The sequence below is a fragment of the Amphiprion ocellaris genome, chromosome 6 (genome assembly GCF_022539595.1).
Source record: "Amphiprion ocellaris isolate individual 3 ecotype Okinawa chromosome 6, ASM2253959v1, whole genome shotgun sequence".
Classification (NCBI taxonomy): domain Eukaryota; kingdom Metazoa; phylum Chordata; class Actinopteri; family Pomacentridae; genus Amphiprion; species Amphiprion ocellaris.
The window spans coordinates 35,604,239-35,621,417 of NC_072771.1; the positions used below are offsets into that span (position 1 = coordinate 35,604,239).

General features: G+C 44.8%; 1 protein-coding gene across 49 annotated transcripts in view; it reads left to right on the forward strand.

Annotated features, from left to right (window-relative positions):
• Positions 1-9,733: 9,733 nt before the first annotated feature.
• camk2b1 (calcium/calmodulin-dependent protein kinase (CaM kinase) II beta 1) overlaps positions 9,734-17,179 on the forward strand; it is a 95,835-nt gene continuing 88,389 nt past the window's right edge. For 22 of the 49 annotated variants that reach the window (XM_055011717.1, XM_055011723.1, XM_055011734.1 and 19 more), the window contains exon 1: positions 9,734-10,026. In XM_055011717.1, the coding sequence (XP_054867692.1) occupies positions 9,965-10,026 (62 nt within the window). In that variant the 5' untranslated portion in view covers positions 9,734-9,964. The remainder of the gene's footprint in view (positions 10,027-17,179) is intronic. The other 27 variants (XM_023299941.3, XM_023299926.3, XM_023299934.3 and 24 more) reach the window with 3 other exon arrangements.

Below are 17,179 nucleotides of genomic sequence, written 5' to 3' on the forward strand. Positions count from 1 at the left end.
CTCAATTTTTTGTAATGTATTTGAGCTAATGTATTATATGTAATGTATCATCTGTTGTGTAACAGCTAACGTATTAAAGTAACGTATGAGAACTAGTGCCTATCATCTATTGGACTACAGTTATTGTGTTAGATCTAATGTGTTACAGCTAATGACAGCCCAGGTGTTCCAGCCCGAGTGCTCCCCAGGACAGGTGTCTGTCTCTCTCATCCTGTCCCCCGTGACAGGTGTCTGTCTCTGATCCTGTCCCCCATGACAGGTGTCGTTCTCTCATCCTGTCCCCCATGACAGGTGTTTGTCTCTCTCATGTCCCCCAGGACAAGTCTCTCTCCTCCTGTCCCCCATGACAGGTGTCTCTCTCCTGTCCCCCATGACAGGTGTCTCTCTCACCTCCTGTCCCCCATGACAGGTGTTTGTCTCTCTCATGTCCCCCAGGACATGTCTCTCTCCTGTCCCCCATGACAGGTGTCTCTCTCTCTCATCCTGTCCCCCGTGAGAGGTGTCTATCTCTGATCCGGTCCCCCATGACAGGTGTCTCTCTCTCCTCCTGTCCCCCATGACAGGTGTCTGGCTCTCATCCTGTCCCCCATGATAGGTGTCTGTCCTCCTGTCCCCCAGGACAGGTGTCTCTCTCTCATCCTGTCCCCCATGACAGGTGTCGTTCTCTCTTCCTATCCCACATGACAGGTGTTTGTCTCTCTCATGCCCCCCAGGACAAGTCTCTCTCATCCTGTCCCCCAGGACAGGTGTCTGTCTGTCATCCTCTCCCCCATGACAGGTGTCTATCTCTTCTCCTGTCCCCCATGACAAGTGTCTCTCTCACCTCCTTTCCCCCATAACAGGTGTTTGTCTCTCTCATGTCCCCCAGGACAAATCTCTCTCCTGTCCCCCATGACAGTTGTCTCTCTCTCTCATCCTGTCTCCCGTGACAGGAGTCTGTCTCTGATCCTGTCCCCCGTGACAGGTGTCTATCTCTGATCCTGTCCCCCATGACAGGTGTCTCTCTCTCCTCCTGTCCCCCATGACAGGTGTCTCTCTCCCCTCCTGTCCCCCATGACAGGTGTCTCTCCTCCTGTCCCCCAGGACAGGTGTCTCTCTCTCATCCTGTCCCCCATGACAGGTGTTTGTCTCTCTCATCCTGTTCCCCAGGACAGGTATCTGTCTGTCATCCTGTCCCCCATGACAGGTGTCTCTCTCTTCTCCTGTCGCCCAGGACAGGTGTTTGTCTCTCTCTCTCATCCTGTCCCCCAGGACAGGTCTCTCTCTCTCTCTCCTGTGTGTTCCAGCCCCTGCCCGTGTGTTCCAGCCCCCGCCTGAGTTTTCCAGCCCCCGCCAGAGTGTTCCAGTCCCCGCCCGTGTGTTCCAGTCCCTGCCAGTGTTCCAGCCCCCGCCAGAGTGTTCCAGTCCCCGCCCGTGTGTTCCAGTCCCCGCCCTTGTGTTCCAGCCCCCGCCCCGAGTGTTCATTTTTTTGCATCAATTGTACCACAGCTAATGTGCAACAGCTCAATTTTTTGTAATGTATTTGAGCTAATGTATTATATGTATTGTATCAGCTATTGTGTAACAGCTAACGTATTAAAGTAACGTATGAGAACTAGTGCCTATCATCTATTGGACTACAGTTATTGTATTAGATCTAATGTGTTACAGCTAATGACAGCCCAGGTGTTCCAGCCCGAGTGCTCCCCGTGACAGGTGTCTTTCTCTCTCATCCTGTCCCCCATGACAGGTGTTTGTCTCTCTCATGTCCCCCATGACAAGTCTCTCTCCTCCTGTCCCCCATGACAGGTGTCTGTCTGTCATCCTGTCCCCCATGACAGGTGTCTCTCTCTGCTCCTGTCCCCCATGACAGGTGTCTCTCATCCTGTCCCCCATGACAGGTGTTTGTCTCTCTCATCCTGTTCCCCAGAACAGGTGTCTCTCTCTCCTCCTTTCCCCCATGACAGGTGTCTCTCTCTTCTTCTGTCCCCCAGGACAGGTGTTTGTCTCTCTCTCTCATCCTGTCCCCCAGAACAGGTCTCTCTCTCTCTCTCCTATGTGTTACAGCCCCCGCCAGTGTGTTCCAGCCCCTGCCCGTGTGTTCCAGCCCCCGCCAGAGTGTTCCAGCCCCCGCCAGAGTGTTCCAGCCCCCGCCAGAGTGTTCCAGCCCCCGTCCATGTGTTCCAGCCCCTGCCAGAGTGTTCCAGCCCCCGACCCGAGTGTTCATTTGTTTGCATCAATTGTACCACAGCTAATGTGCAACAGCTCAATTTTTTGTAATGTATTTGAGCTAATGTATTAATTGTATTGTATCAGCTATTGTATAACAGCTAATGTATTAAAGTAACGTATGAGAACTGGTGCCTATCATCTATTGGACTACAGTTATTGTGTTAGATCTAATGTGTTACAGCTAATGACAGCCCAGGTGTTCCAGCCCGAGTGCTCCCCAGGACAGGTGTCTGTCTCTCTCATCCTGTCCCCCGTGATAGGTGTCTGTCTCTGATCCTGTCCCCCATGACAGGTGTCGTTCTCTCATCCTGTCCCCCATGACAGGTGTTTGTCCCTCTCATGTCCCCCAGGAGAAGTCTCTCTCCTCTTGTCCCCCAGGACAGGTGTCTGTTTATCATCCTGTCCCCCATGACAGGTGTCTATCTCTCCTCCTGTCCCCCATGACAGGTGTTTCTCTCTCATCCTGTCCCACATGACAGGTGTATGTCTCTCTCATGTCCCCCAGGACGAATCTCTCTCCTGTCCCACATGACAGGTGTCTGGCTCTCATCCTGTCCACCAGGACAGGTCTCTCTCTCTCATCCCTTTCCCCAGGACAGGTGTCTCTCTCTCATCCTGTCCCCCAGGACAGGTGTCTGTCTGTCATCCTCTCTCCCATGACAGGTGTCTATCTCTTCTCCTGTCCCCCATGACAAGTGTCTCTCTCACCTCCTGTCCCCCATGACAGGTGTTTGTCTCTCTCATGTCCCCTAGGACAAATCTCTCTCCTGTCCCCCATGACAGTTGTCTCTCTCTCTCATCCTGTCTCCCGTGACAGGAGTCTGTCTCTGATCCTGTCCCCCATGACAGGTGTCTCTCTCCCCTCCTGTCCCCCATGACAGTTGTCTGGCTCTCATCCTATCCCCCATGACAGGTGTCTCTCCTCCTATCCCCCATGACAGGTGTCTCTCCTCCTGTCCCCCAGGACAGGTGTCTCTCCCTCCTCCTGTCCCCCATGACAGGTGTTTGTCTCTCTCATCCTGTTCCCCAGGACAGGTGTCTCTCTCTCCTCCTGTCCCCCAGGACAGGTATCTGTCTGTCATCCTGTCCCCCATGACAGGTGTCTCTCTCTTCTCCTGTCGCCCAGGACAGGTGTATGTCTCTCTCTCTCATCCCTTCCCCCAGGACAGGTCTCTCTCTCTCTCTCCCTTGTGTTCCAGCCCCCGCCTGAGTGTTCCAGCCCCCGCCAGAGTGTTCCAGTCCCTGCCCGTGTGTTCCAGTCCCCGCCCTTGTGTTCCAGTCCCCGCCCCGAGTGTTCATTTTTTTGCATCAATTGTACCACAGCTAATGTGCAACAGCTCAATTTTTTGTAATGTATTTGAGCAAATGTATTATATGTATTGTATCAGCTATTGTGTAACAGCTAACGTATTAAAGTAACGTATGAGAACTAGTGTCTATCATCTATTGGACTACAGTTATTGTATTAGATCTAATGTGTTACAGCTAATGACAGCCCAGGTGTTCCAGCCCGAGTGATCCCCGTGACAGGTGTCTGTCTCTCTCATCCTGTCCCCCATGACAGGTGTCTCTCTCTGCTCCTGTCCCCCATGACAGGTGTCTCTCTTTCCCCCCCTTTCCGCCATGACAGGTGTGTGTCTCTCTCATCCTGTCCCCCATGACAGGTGTCTCTCTCACCTCCTGTCCCGCATGACAGGTGTTTGTTTCTCTCATGTCCCCCAGGACAAGTCTCTCTCCTGTCCCCCGTGACAGGTGTCTATCTCTGATCCTGTCCCCCATGACAGGTGTCTCTCTCTCCTCCTGTCCCCCACGACAGGTGTCTGGCTCTCATCCTGTCCCCCATGACAGATGGCTCTCCTCCTGTCCCCCAGGACAGGTGTCTCTCTCTCATCCTGTCCCACATGACAGGTGTCTCTCTCTCCTCCTGTCCGCCATGACAGGTGTCTGTCTCTCTCATCCTGTCCCCCATGACAGGTGTCTATCTCTTCTCCTGTCCCCCATGACAGGTGTCTCTCATCCTGTCCCCCATGACAGGTGTCTCTCCCTCCTCCTGTCCCCCATGACAGGTGTTTGTCTCTCTCATCCTGTTCCCCAGAACAGGTGTCTCTCTCTCCTCCTGTCCCCCAGGACAGATATCTGTCTGTCATCCTGTCCCCCATGACAGGTGTCTCTCTCTTCTACTGTCCCTCAGGACAGGTGTTTGTCTCTCTCTCTCATCCTGTCCCCCAGAACAGGTCTCTCTCTCTCTCTCTCCTATGTGTTCCAGCCCCCGCCAGTGTGTTCCAGCCCCTGCCCGTGTGTTCCAGCCCCCGCCAGAGTGTTCCAGCCCCCGCCAGAGTGTTCCAGCCCCCGCCCATGTGTTCCAGCCCCTGCCAGAGTGTTCCAGCCCCCGACCCGAGTGTTCATTTGTTTGCATCAATTGTACCACAGCTAATGTGCAACAGCTCAATTTTCTGTAATATATTTGAGCTAATGTATTAATTGTATTGTATCAGCTATTGTATAACAGCTAATGTATTAAAGTAACGTATGAGAACTAATGCCTATCATCTATTGGACTGCAGTTATTGTGTTAGATCTAATGTGTTACAGCTAATGACAGCCCAGGTGTTCCAGCCCGAGTGCTCCCCAGGACAGGTGTCTGTCTCTCTCATCCTGTCCCCCGTGACAGGTGTCTGTCTCTGATCCTGTCCCCCATGACAGGTGTCGTTCTCTCTCATGTCCCCCATGACAAGTCTCTCTACTCCTGTCCCCCATGACAGGTGTCTGTCTCTCTCATCCTGTCCCCCATGACAGGTGTCTAACTCTTCTCCTGTGCCCCATGACAGGTGTCTCTCTCACCTCCTGTCCCCCATGACAGGTGTTTGTCTCTCTCATGTCCCCCAGGACAAGTCTCTCTCCTCCTGTCCCCCATGACAGGTGTCTCTCTCTCTCCTCCTGTCCACCGTGACAGATGTCTGTCTCTGAACCTGTCCCCCTTGACAGGTGTGTCTCTCCTCCTGTCCCCGATGACAGGTGTTTGTCTCACTCTCTCATCCTGTCCCCCTGGACAGGTCTCTCTCTCTCTCTCTCTCCTGTGTGTTCCAGCCCCCGCCCCCAGTTTTCATTTTTTTGGCATCAATTGTACTACAGCTAATGTGCAACAGCTCAATTTTTTGTAATGTATTTGAGCTAATGTATTGTATCAGCTATTGTGAAACAGCTAATGTATTAAAGTAACGTATGAGAACTAGTGTCTATCATCTATTGGACTACAGTTATTGTATTAGATCTAATGTGTTACAGCTAATGACAGCCCAGGTTTTCCAGCCCGAGTGCTCCCCAGGACAGGTGTCTGTCTCTCTCATCCTGTCCCCCATGACAGGTGTTTGTCTCTCTCATGTCCCCCAGGACAAGTCTCTCTTCTTCTGTCCCCCATGACAGGTATCTATCTCTCCTCCTGTCCCCCTTGACAGGTGTCTCTCTCTCATCCTGTCCCCCATGAAAGGTGTTTGTCTCTCTCATGTCCCCCAGGACGAATCTCTCTCCTGTCCCCCATGACAGGTGTCTCTCATCCTGTCCCCCAGGACAGGTCTCTCTCACTCTCTCTCTCTCCTGTGTGTTCCAGCCCCCGGCAGAGTGTTCCAGTCCCCGCCCCGAGTGTTCATTTTTTTTGCATCAATTGTACCACAGCTAATGTGTAACAACTCAAATTTTATGTATTTGAGCTAATGTATTATATGTATCGTATCAGCTATTGTATAACAGCTCATGTATTAAAGTAACGTATGAGAACTAATGCCTATCATCTATTGGACTGCAGTTATTGTATTAGATCTAATGTGTTACAGCTAATGACAGCCCAGGTGTTCCAGCCCGAGTGCTCCCCAGGACAGGTGTCTGTCTCTCTCATCCTGTCCCCCGTGACAGGTGTCTGTCTCTGATCCTGTCCCCCATGACAGGTGTCGTTCTCTCTTCCTGTCACCCATGACAGGTGTCTGGCTCTCATCCTGTCCCCCATGACAGGTGTTTGTCTCTCTCATGTCCCCCAGGACGAATCTCTCTCCTGTCCCCCATGACAGGTGTCTCTCTCTCCTCCTGTCCCCCATGACAGGTGTCTCTCTCTCCTGCTGTCCGCCATGACAGGTGTCTGTCTCTCTCATCCTGTCCCCCATGACATGTGTCTCTCTCTCATCCTGTCCCCCTGGACAGGACTCTCTCTCTCTCTCCTGTGTGTTCCAGTCCCCGCCCTTGTGTTCCAGCCCCCGCCCCGAGTGTTCATTTGTTTGCATCAATTGTACCACAGCTAATGTGCAACAGCTCAATTTTTTGTAATGTATTTGAGCTAATGTATTATATGTATTGTATCAGCTATTGTGTAACAGCTAATGTATTAAAGTAACGTATGAGAACTAATGCCTATCATCTATTGGACTACAGTTATTGTATTAGATCTAATGTGTTACAGCTAATGACAGCCCAGGTGTTCCAGCCTGAGTGTTCCCCAAGACAGGTGTCTGTCTCTCTCTCCTCCTGTCCCCCATGACAGGTGTTTGTCTCTCTCATCCTGTCACCCAGGACAAGTCTCTCTCCTCCTGTCCCCCATGAGAGTTGTCTGTTTCTGATCCTGTCCCCCATGACAGGTGTCTCTCTCTCATGCAGTCCCCCAAAACAGGTGTTTGTCTCTCATCCTTTCCCCCATGACAGGTGTTTGTCTCTCTCATGTCCCCCAGGACGAATCTCTCTCCTGTCCCCCATGACAGGTTTCTCTCCTCCTGTCCCCCAGGACAGGTGTCTCTCTCTCATCCTGTTCCCACATGACAGGTGTGTCTCTCTCCTCCTGTCCTCCATGACAGCTGTCTCTCTCTCCTCCTGTCCCCCATGACAGGTGTCTCTCTCTCCTCCTGTAACTGATGAAGATAAAGATGAAGGTTTTCCTGTCAGGTGTAACTGATGAAGATGAAGGTTTTCCTGTCAGGTGTAACTGATGATGAAGAAGGATTTCCTCTCAGGTGTAACTGATGAAGATGACGATGAAGGTTTTCCTGTCAGGTGTAACTGATGAAGATGAAGGTTTCCTCTCAGGTGTAACTGATGAAGATGAAGGTTTTACTGTCAGGTGTAACTGATGAAGGTGAAGGTTTTCCTGTCAGGTGTAAGATAAGATAGATAAGTCCTTTATTTCTCCCCACGCCAAGGGACATTCACATTGTTACAGCAGCTTATGTTGCAATAGACGTAGTAATAGAAATAAAATAATCATAGAATAGTAGTAATAACATTTACAACATGTACAGGGATGAGAAATGAGAATGAAATAGTGCAGTAGTGACACAGTAGGACAATGCAATATAAAGTGGCTTGAAGAAATAAGTTTAAAAAGTGCAAAGATGTAGCAGTGCAAGAATGTCTGTGCAAATTTTATGGTTTGGGATGATATGATATGAGTCCAGTTTATGTTAACATCAGCCAGTGATGCTGATGTTGTAAAGTCTTATAGCAGATGGAATGAAGGACCTGTGATAGCGTTCCTTCTTGCAGGGTGGATGTCTCAGTCTGCTGCTGAAGGAGCTGCTTAAAGACCCCACAGTGTCATGCAGTGGGTGAGAGGGTTTGTCCATGATGGATGTGAGCTTTGCCAACATCCTCCTCTCACCCACCTCCTCTATGGAGTCCAGGGAACAGTCCAGGACAGAACCTCCTCCTGACCTTCTGTTTAGTCTCTTTCTGTCCCTTTCAGTGCTCCCCGCTCCCCAGCAGACCACTGCATAGAAGACAGCAGACGCCTCTCCTTCTTTGTTGAGTCTTTGTTGAGTTCCTGACCACTGCTGGCGTGTTGGTAAACCACAGAACACCGGATAAATTTCTCCTGGCTGACAATGACATTCAAAAAGTGGCAAAACACTCAAAAGATATTGTGTTCTAGAGGTTAATGAAGAATTTGGACTATTTTTGTGCACAGTGATAACAAAAGCTATTCTATTCTATTCTATTCATTACAGTGTTAATACATTTCCCTCTGCAGTGTTTTGCAATGGGTCTTAGTAAAACAGGCTTGAATCCAGATAAACCGTCGTATTTACTACACGTACGGCGGCGCGTTTTTGAAGGCACAAATGAGCGCTCTCATATTTGCCCCTATTTGGAAATAACGCACCGTGCAGGCGGGAAGTGTGTTCGGTTACATTGTCGCGCCTCGCCGCTGCGTGATGCGTCCGGCAGAGGGAGGCAGAGAGCGCATGCTCCGCCGCTGCAACCGGTGCACGCGGACTGCGTCAAAGCAGGCAGACTGATCAGCACGAGACCCGACAATAGGCGACTGTTCCTTTCAGCGTAAAATACAGCAGTCCTGTTTTTTTATAGAATAGAATAGCACTTTATTGTCATTTAGAACATACATAGTTGGTCCATCTTTGAATTAAATTTCGGTGCATTTGCTCACCATCAGACTGGTAAAAAAATAATTCAAAAATATATCTGTAAAATATCACACTATGTAAAATATATACATTGTATAAATTTTTAAGTAATATAAGTTAAATATGCTGCTTCTGTAAAATTCCATATACTATTAACATAGATGGTGATGATAATGAGTTTAATATAATTACTCACAAGTTTCTATAGCCAGCACATACACAGAGCTAATTCAAAGTGTTTTACAAACACAGGTCATTAAAATAAAATAAAACGTGAAGGAGATAATATTTCATTAGCTCTATAATTTAAAAGCAGTTTGGATAAGTAATGCAGACTTAACTGTTTTAAAATTGTTATTATCAGGATTGATTATTATTATTATTATTAGTAGTAGTAGTAGTAATAGTAGTAGCAGTAGTGATAGCAGTAATGATATTGGTGGTGTTGGTGATCTGGGGTTATTGTTATTCGTGTTACTGTTAATTTTTGTATTTTCTTAACTGTAGAAGCAGTAGTGTTATAGTAGTAGTAAAACTTCTTTTCCTTGTTCTTACATTTAGAATTTGTTATTAACAACAAACTAGTTTATTATTATTGTTATTATTATTATTACTATTATTAGCAGTAGGAGTAGTGGTAGGAATATTTTATTGTTGTTTGGATTGTTATTAAAATCATGCAGACTGATTTTGTGTAATTTCTATATTATTATTATTATTATTATTATTATTATTATTATTATTATTATTATTGGTAGTTGTCGTGATAGTAGTATTAATGGTGGTGGTATTTGTATTATTTTAAGGTTATCATGATTCATTATAATTATTATTAGTATGTTTTTGTTTAACCTAATTACCCCTCTGGGATAAATAACGTTTTTTTCTGATTCTGATTCAGTCACTTAAATTATTTGTCCATAAAAAATAGATTCGGGGCTATTCAGAAAAAATTCCGTTGAAAGCCCCTTTTGTACAATCACAATATGAAGACATAAGTTGTTCAAGTTCTTTTAAGCTTTTATTTTTGTTTTTTTTTCTGATTTGACAGGCTTTTATTGTGACAGTCCAGGCCTCCCCCGGTAGCTCGCAGCTCGGCAGCTTGTTAACGGTTCTTCAGCTCGGAGCTCCGACCGGAGAGAGAGAGAGACAGAAACACCCACCGAGCCCGCGTCGTCCTGATATATCAAACCCCTCCGTCACCTGGCGCCTCCTAAACGGCTTTTCACCGCTCCAACGGCCGGCTAGCTGCTGGGCGGACCTGTGTCTTTTTTCAACCGCAAATATTTAGCTCCAAAATCGAACAGTTTCGGAGTTGATTGAAGAGAAGAAGAAGAAGAGAGACGGGGAGAGACATGGCCACGACAACCTGTACGCGATTCACAGACGAATATCAGCTATACGAGGAGCTGGGAAAGTGAGTATCTGTTCACGGGGCTTGTGTCGCTGCTTTAATGCCTGACAGGAGGGCTTGTTTCCCCGCAGAACCGAGCCGAGCTGAGCGGCTCCGCAGGCCGGCGGTGCTGTACGCGGCTAACGGGGTGTGTGTGAGCTTTTTCGGGATGACGGCTCTCAAAATACCCCGCTGCCTCTCAGCTCTCAGTAAGAGTCTCTCCAACACTGTTGAGCTGCTCTCTGAACATATCCTCATGGTTGCTGCGAGATCTTAGCGGGAAAAGACGCAAATACAGCTGATATTTACAATTTTATATGCACCTGATAAGTATCAGCAGCAGTGTTTTGCGGTGTGACCATTTGAGCCGCACATGAAAATAACTGCGGTTAATGTATAGTGTTTTTTCCACTTTATGAAAGATTCCTAGAACTACAGATGTGGTTAATATAATTTAAAAATGGTTGCACACGAGCATTGCAGCCTGTCATGATTAGATATCTTCTGTCTTCTGCAAAGCTATAAGATCTGCTCAAATGTATGCATTCGTGTGGTCTTTAAATGCCATTTTACACGCTGTTTTGGTGTTTTAAGCTGCATTACGTCCATTTAAAGTTGTGCTTTGTTGCTCATTAGCCCATGTGAATGAGTGACCACTCTTTCTTGCAGCATGGTGGCAGATAACGCAAGATAAGGCATTCTGCAGTGGCGTCAGGCAAAACAACTCCTGTTCAGCTCTACTCATAAGTCCATTCACTTTTTTTAATCTTATGTCTTGAAAGAGATGTTTTAAAGGGTACTGTAGATGAAAATCTAGCTAAATATTTAACAAATGTGCTCTAAATTATACATATGTTGCATCATTGCAGTCTAAATCCTGTACTTATGCATCAGAAAGTTCTAATATAGTGTCATAGAGATTAAAATACCATAAAAAACTGACAAATGAGTTGAGTAATGTCACTTAAAATTAATGCTTCAGCACCAAAAACAATATGTAAGATAATTGTAATGATTCCATAAGAGATATATAAAGATCACCAACTTCATTTCTGAATACTGGAGATATTGTGAAGGTCTCTACACTCCAACTGCTGTAGAAAGTCATGCATCTTATCCGCTGTTGTTTCATTATCATGCATGTCACTCGGATGATAAGTGCCATGACAAAAAAGAAGCAAAGTGCACAGGTTATGTTGTATTTCTTTGTGGGTTTTACGGGGGGAAAAAGCCTCTGTTGTCACTGATACCTACTAGAACTTACTGTATATCTTCAATAGCAGGTTTGTTTTTGAATATTATATTATCATCTGTTGCAGGCTATATTAGGGGCAGTGGTGGTGCAATGGTTAAGTCTCTGGACTACTAATGGGAAGGTCAGAAGTTCAAGCCCTGATGCGGCCACTGTTGGGCCCTTGAGCAAGGCCCTTAACCCTTTCTGCTCCAGGGCGCTGTACTGTGGCTGACCCTACGCTCTGACCCCCCCAGTTGGGGGGATATGCGAAAATCAGAATTTCCCCTCGTGGGATTAATAAGGGATAATTAAAAATTAAAAATTAAAGCAAGAATACAGGACTTTTACAAAAAAATATGAACATACGTTACATTCAAGCCAAACGAAGTCACACAGTCTTGATAATGGCCATAAGCACAACTTAAATTTGACTATCTCGCAGTATGCTGGAGATATAAATCTGAAGTGTGTGGTGATCCTCATGCATTGTGTTTTACATTAACCAGCAATGACTGGATTGCTGATGGTCTTGCAGATAGGGACACGTTGTTATACTGCAATTGTAGCTTGTGCAAGTAGGCTTTGTAGACTCTGTTGCATACATGCGCAGTAGGTCTTATCCACATATTCTGTGCATATAGACTACTGTCAAGCATGCAGACTTACTCTGTTGAGGTGCAGTTGCAGCAGAGGGGTTTGCACAGATTCCTGCAAACTTGGGGAGATAATGCAATTTACATCACATGAAAGCTTGCGGTACTTGCTGAAGTGGAAAGAATAATACCGACCTAATGCTTTCCAGGTCCACAATCAGTTTTTCATTGCACAATATACTGTGTTCACCATTTTGTAGTGCTGTTCAAATATTAATTTACAACTGTTAGACCCAAGAAGCGCACTCAAAGTGTCCTTGCAATGCACTGTGAAAAGTATTGTCCAGCTGATGGTCACTAACCAAGTAATATGTACCATCATGCATGGCGCTGAAGAAGAATAGCAGACGAATGAGAGCGCTAGGTGAGGACTGTTGGCATTTCCACAGATTTCTGACAGCTGATGTATAGTGTCAACACACATTTTCTATGGAATATAACTTTTCTTTATGTGCAGCTTGTTGAAATGACAACAGGCACAAGACAATCCATGAATTATGGTGCAAAAAATCTTCAAATTAAGAAAAAATACTTGCATTAATATGTTTAATGGAAGCAGAACATTGAATCACAGCAAAAAAAGTTACCTTCATTTACTAATTTTGGAGAATGCGCTTGGTATAATATGAATTTATCACAAAAATGCCGGTTGCTTTGCTCCTATAGCCTGATACATTTTAATTGAATGATAGCAGTGACGTAATTAATAGTGCTGAGATGCTGCTCTTAAAGATAGACTGTCTGTTGTACTCTAAATGGGACCACAATTTCCAACATGAACACAATGCCGTAAACAAAAAGTCTTGAAACTAGCATTAGAGACCATAATCTCAATAAGAATGTCAAGTGAGAGGTATGGTGAATTTCTCATAGACTTCTATACAGTCAAACTTATTTTAATAACCAGAATAGTTGCCTCCTGCCGGTTGTTAAAAAGATTCAGGTTAAAGGCACGTCCGTGCTGGCTTCACTCTTAAATCCATCTCTTATAATTTCGAGGAAAAAAACACAAAAACACTTTGGGTTCTCTGTATTTCTTAACTCCAATTGCAGTCATGTGGGGCAACGCTCAGCCCAGGATGCAGCAAGTGTCCCTGCAAAATGGTGTTGAGGGGAACTTGTTTGGAGGCAAGCACTATCTTTATCCACTTCAACATTAAAACTAAGCCAGTCTGCTTTATTCCAAAATTTTCCATTTTCAGTATGTAGATTGTGGCTTGGAGGTTGTTTTGCGTAGCGAAGGCGAAAACGATAGCACTCAGATAGTGAAGGGGAGGAGAATACTGTGTGAATTGGGCACCAGAAATGACAGACTGGAGCTTGATTATACTGAATCTACACCTACACAAGTGGCCTATGACGTTGTGAGCAGTTATACTTGTGTTTCTGCATCGCTCTGCAATTACGCTGCCAAAATGCGACTTTGCAGTGGAGTTTTTAAGTCATTATGTTGAGTTTCTGCATGTAGTTTAGACAATAGTGGCTGAAATTGAGCAGATCGTGTTGGAGTTTGGGAGAAAAAAAAAGAAATTTGCTTCAAAAAGAAACTCGGAGAGACAAAAGCATTGCAGTTTTAATCCCATATGTTTTAGAATGACAAGCCAAACATTTACCAACTAAAATATTTGATCATGATTGTGAATCATTGAATAGCAATGATAAGAATGGTACGCCATACATGAGATATTTACTTCTGTGTGTGTATTTATACACTTTCTTTCACCCTGCCGTCTACTTCTGCTTTAAGTTGATGGTTTGCTATTTCCTTGAATGCCCATAGAAAAAGGGAAACTGAGTAAATATTTTGCACGAATACTAACGACATAAATGTGTTTTTGTTTGCTGTAATTGTTGCTTCAATGGCTTGTATTAAGTTTTTTAAGATTTGTATAATTTACAGGTGATAAACCCTCTGAAATGACAGCAAGAATATTCAAAGACTCTTTTTTAAACTTTCTGACATTTGATGTTCATTTTAGGCATTAACAGATGTTTTGGCAGCTCATCTCTCTTCCAATGCTGGCAAAGTTCACATTGAATATGCCAGTGTTTAAAACTTAATCAAAGGGATTAAAGAAAGAATACTCCAGTAAAAGCCTTATTTTTTAGTAGTAACACTCACTCCTTGCTAGCTTGAAATGTGACTGCGAAAAAATACGAAGTTGATGGGTGGAAGAGGGCAACTTCTTACGGAAAAACTAGTTGGAATTCGCTCCGTTTTCATATATTAGTTATGTGCTAAAAACACAGTCCTAGCAGTAGATGAAGATGTGCATTTAGCCTCATGTTGGAACATACTGAGTATAAAGATTCATTAGGCAGTAATGAACTGAGTTATTTATTTTTTTGTCGTAAAACTGGGTCATAATTTCAGTTCACTGCAGCCACACTATAAGCCACACATTCTTCAGAGCCTACACTTCCAGGAGGTGAGTGTTCGATGCTCCTGACATGTTTTGGGGTATTGTAGTTGGTCAAGTATAAATAATCGGACTCCCACAGAAGAGACAAGGATCAGGCTAATATATGACACTTCATCCCTGCAGTGCACTTTTCATCCCATAAGTAATAAATGTTGTTCGCAGGGATTGTTTTGCCTGCCTGTCTTCAATATACCCCACAGCCTGTGAGATTTCCTGCTTCGGTCCTGGTTTCTGATTTAAAAAAAAACAACACACAACTGATAAAATGTGTAGGCTTTGCTGCGTTCAGATAAATCTCAGCTCCTTAAAAAACCCACCCCAGCCAGAAACCGCTGTCTTTGAAGCTCCCCGTGTGAGAGAGACTAATCTGCACGCCCTACGCTGCAAACTATCCGTCACAGGCCGATCTTATTATTCACCCAGCCACATTAAGCTTGGAGGAAGGAACGCAGGTGTGAATGGCTTGGCATCCTTACGATAACACTCTCTGTAACTTTGTAATACTAATCCAGCATCTGAGGAGAGCTAATTATTGTGCGCTCGCTCTCCACTGGTGTCACTTTCTTAGCAGGGCTGGTGACATTTAAGCATCGTGCCTTCGCTTTAGTATGTTTATCCCATTTATTGCAAATAATGCCAGCCCAGCTTTGCTACAAACACCACTGCATCAAAATAAATATGCTTAAATACTAGTATGAGCCTTTTCTTTAATTGTGGGATTTGGTGTGCTGTTGGTGTGATATTGATTAGAAGCTGCTTTTTTTAATGTGTCAGCTCTAAAAATATATGAGCTTCTCTTTATGTGAATCATTCCTTGAATTTCTCATTAATTAGAATACAGGAAAAAATAACCAGGGAGGATTTTCATGTCTAAGAACAGTCACACATCCGTGAATGTAGTTTTGTGCTCGTTCTTCTGCTACACAGCTACTAAAGAGCTCATTCTTAACTTCAACACATTATCCTGCTTGTCTCAATTAGACATTAAACTTTAGAGTTTAGATTTACACATCCTACTGAACATAATACAGCGACGTAACAGCACACCAGTAGCTCAGAGTTACCCGGTTACAAAACCTCTGACTGCTGAAGGCACCGTTATTTTTTCTTTTCTCAAAAATAATCTTAGGTCCATTTAAATCTCAACTTTCTCAATGCCAAACTAGACTTTGTAGAGCAGTGATTCACGACTTGTTACCTTATTTAACTGTGTATGTGTGTTAAAGCATATTTAACCCCTATGGTAGATACTTACCTCACAGAGTGTGAACTTTCCAGGCACAGCTGTGGAGTTTGGTGTCAGTGGCGTATGTTTGCCTGTGTGTTTGCCTCTGTGTGTGTGTGTGTGTGTGTGTGTGTGTGTGTGTGTGTGTGTGTGTGTGTGTGTGTGTGTGTGTGTGTGTGTGTCGTCCACGCAGTGAGTTTCTTGCTTTTGGATCCTATTTCGCCACAGAGCACATGGTCTCGAAAGACAAGCGGGTCGATTCTGCTTCACTGCACTAACTGGGCAGTCCTGACCCCTGAGGTGGGGCATTTTAGACTTGCTTCAGGTTGTTGTTGTTGTTTTTAATCAGGTGCAGAAAAAGTCATGAAGTACCTGGTGTTTTCTGCTGCGTTTTGTGCCTTCACACAGAAACATCCCCCAATGTCTGCTCATCTATGTTTCAAGTCAGCTGGTCTCACAGCTTTCACCTTTGACCCTGACCTTGTTGGCTGTTTGTAACTGGTACCAGTCAACTTTTCACTGTCATCACTGGTAGTTTCAGATCCAGCTAAACTAGCCAAGGCTGGATAAGACTGTGAAAAGAGTTTTTGAAGACAGATGCTGGTATTCAGCATGTTCAGATGTAACCCTTGTGTGGCCCAATCACAAGGACATTTTGTGTTTCCAGTTACAGTTTAATTTAATTGCAGGGTTATATTTTGTGGAGCCACATAGCTACAAAGGCAAATGTCAGCTTTCACAACACATAAAAGTGGCTGTAAGATGTTGTGCTCTGGTTCTCTGTATTTGACAGCCCAATTTATTCCTCTCTCTCGCATGCCAACATATGTGCACATTATTTAGAATATGCTGACTGTGTAAGGGGTACCTCGTGGGATCTTATTAAGCAGACACATCCAGGCAGCATGGTATTTTATTATAGCTACACCGCAGTTAACATATGAGAGGTGACTCAGGACAGTTATGTGTTTGACCTGGAAAAATGCTAGTTGCACAAAAACTTGTGTGTATTCTGCAAAAGTCATTAAGTTAGACAAGAAGAAGAACTTGGAGTCGATCTGTTCCATTAAAGGTCCCGAATGAGGATCCTGCGCCTTCACTACAAGCTGCTTTCAGATTAGCCATTCAGAAGAAACTGCTGCTACACAGTTTACTAGCTTTATTTACTTTCAAGAGCTGCTTCTGCTGACTCTAAAATGTTTCAGCCACAAGTAAAACACACTAAATGTTCTGCTGTTGGCTGCAAGAGTGAATACAAGAATATTTATGCAGCACTAGCATCTGAAAAACTGAAGATCAAGTGGATTATTTTTCTAACTACTGGAAATGCCATCACAACAATAGGAAAATCCTCTGTGTTAGCATGCTGTGTGGCTAACCTGACGGACGTTAATGTTAGTTGTGATCATCTGCCCACAGATCAGAGTTCTGTGGGAATTTTTAACGTTTAGACATAGTCAAAACTCTTATGAACCATTTGAAACCAGTAAACAAGGACCTGGTGGGTTATTGTGTTTTTGTGTTGCCTGTTGTATTTCGTTGCAGCCTAAACTCAGCTGCTGTTCACGTCTGTTTGCTTCCCTCCTGCTCTCTGTGTTCGCATATACTGTATTTTAATACCGCCAAATTCCTAACAGATTTG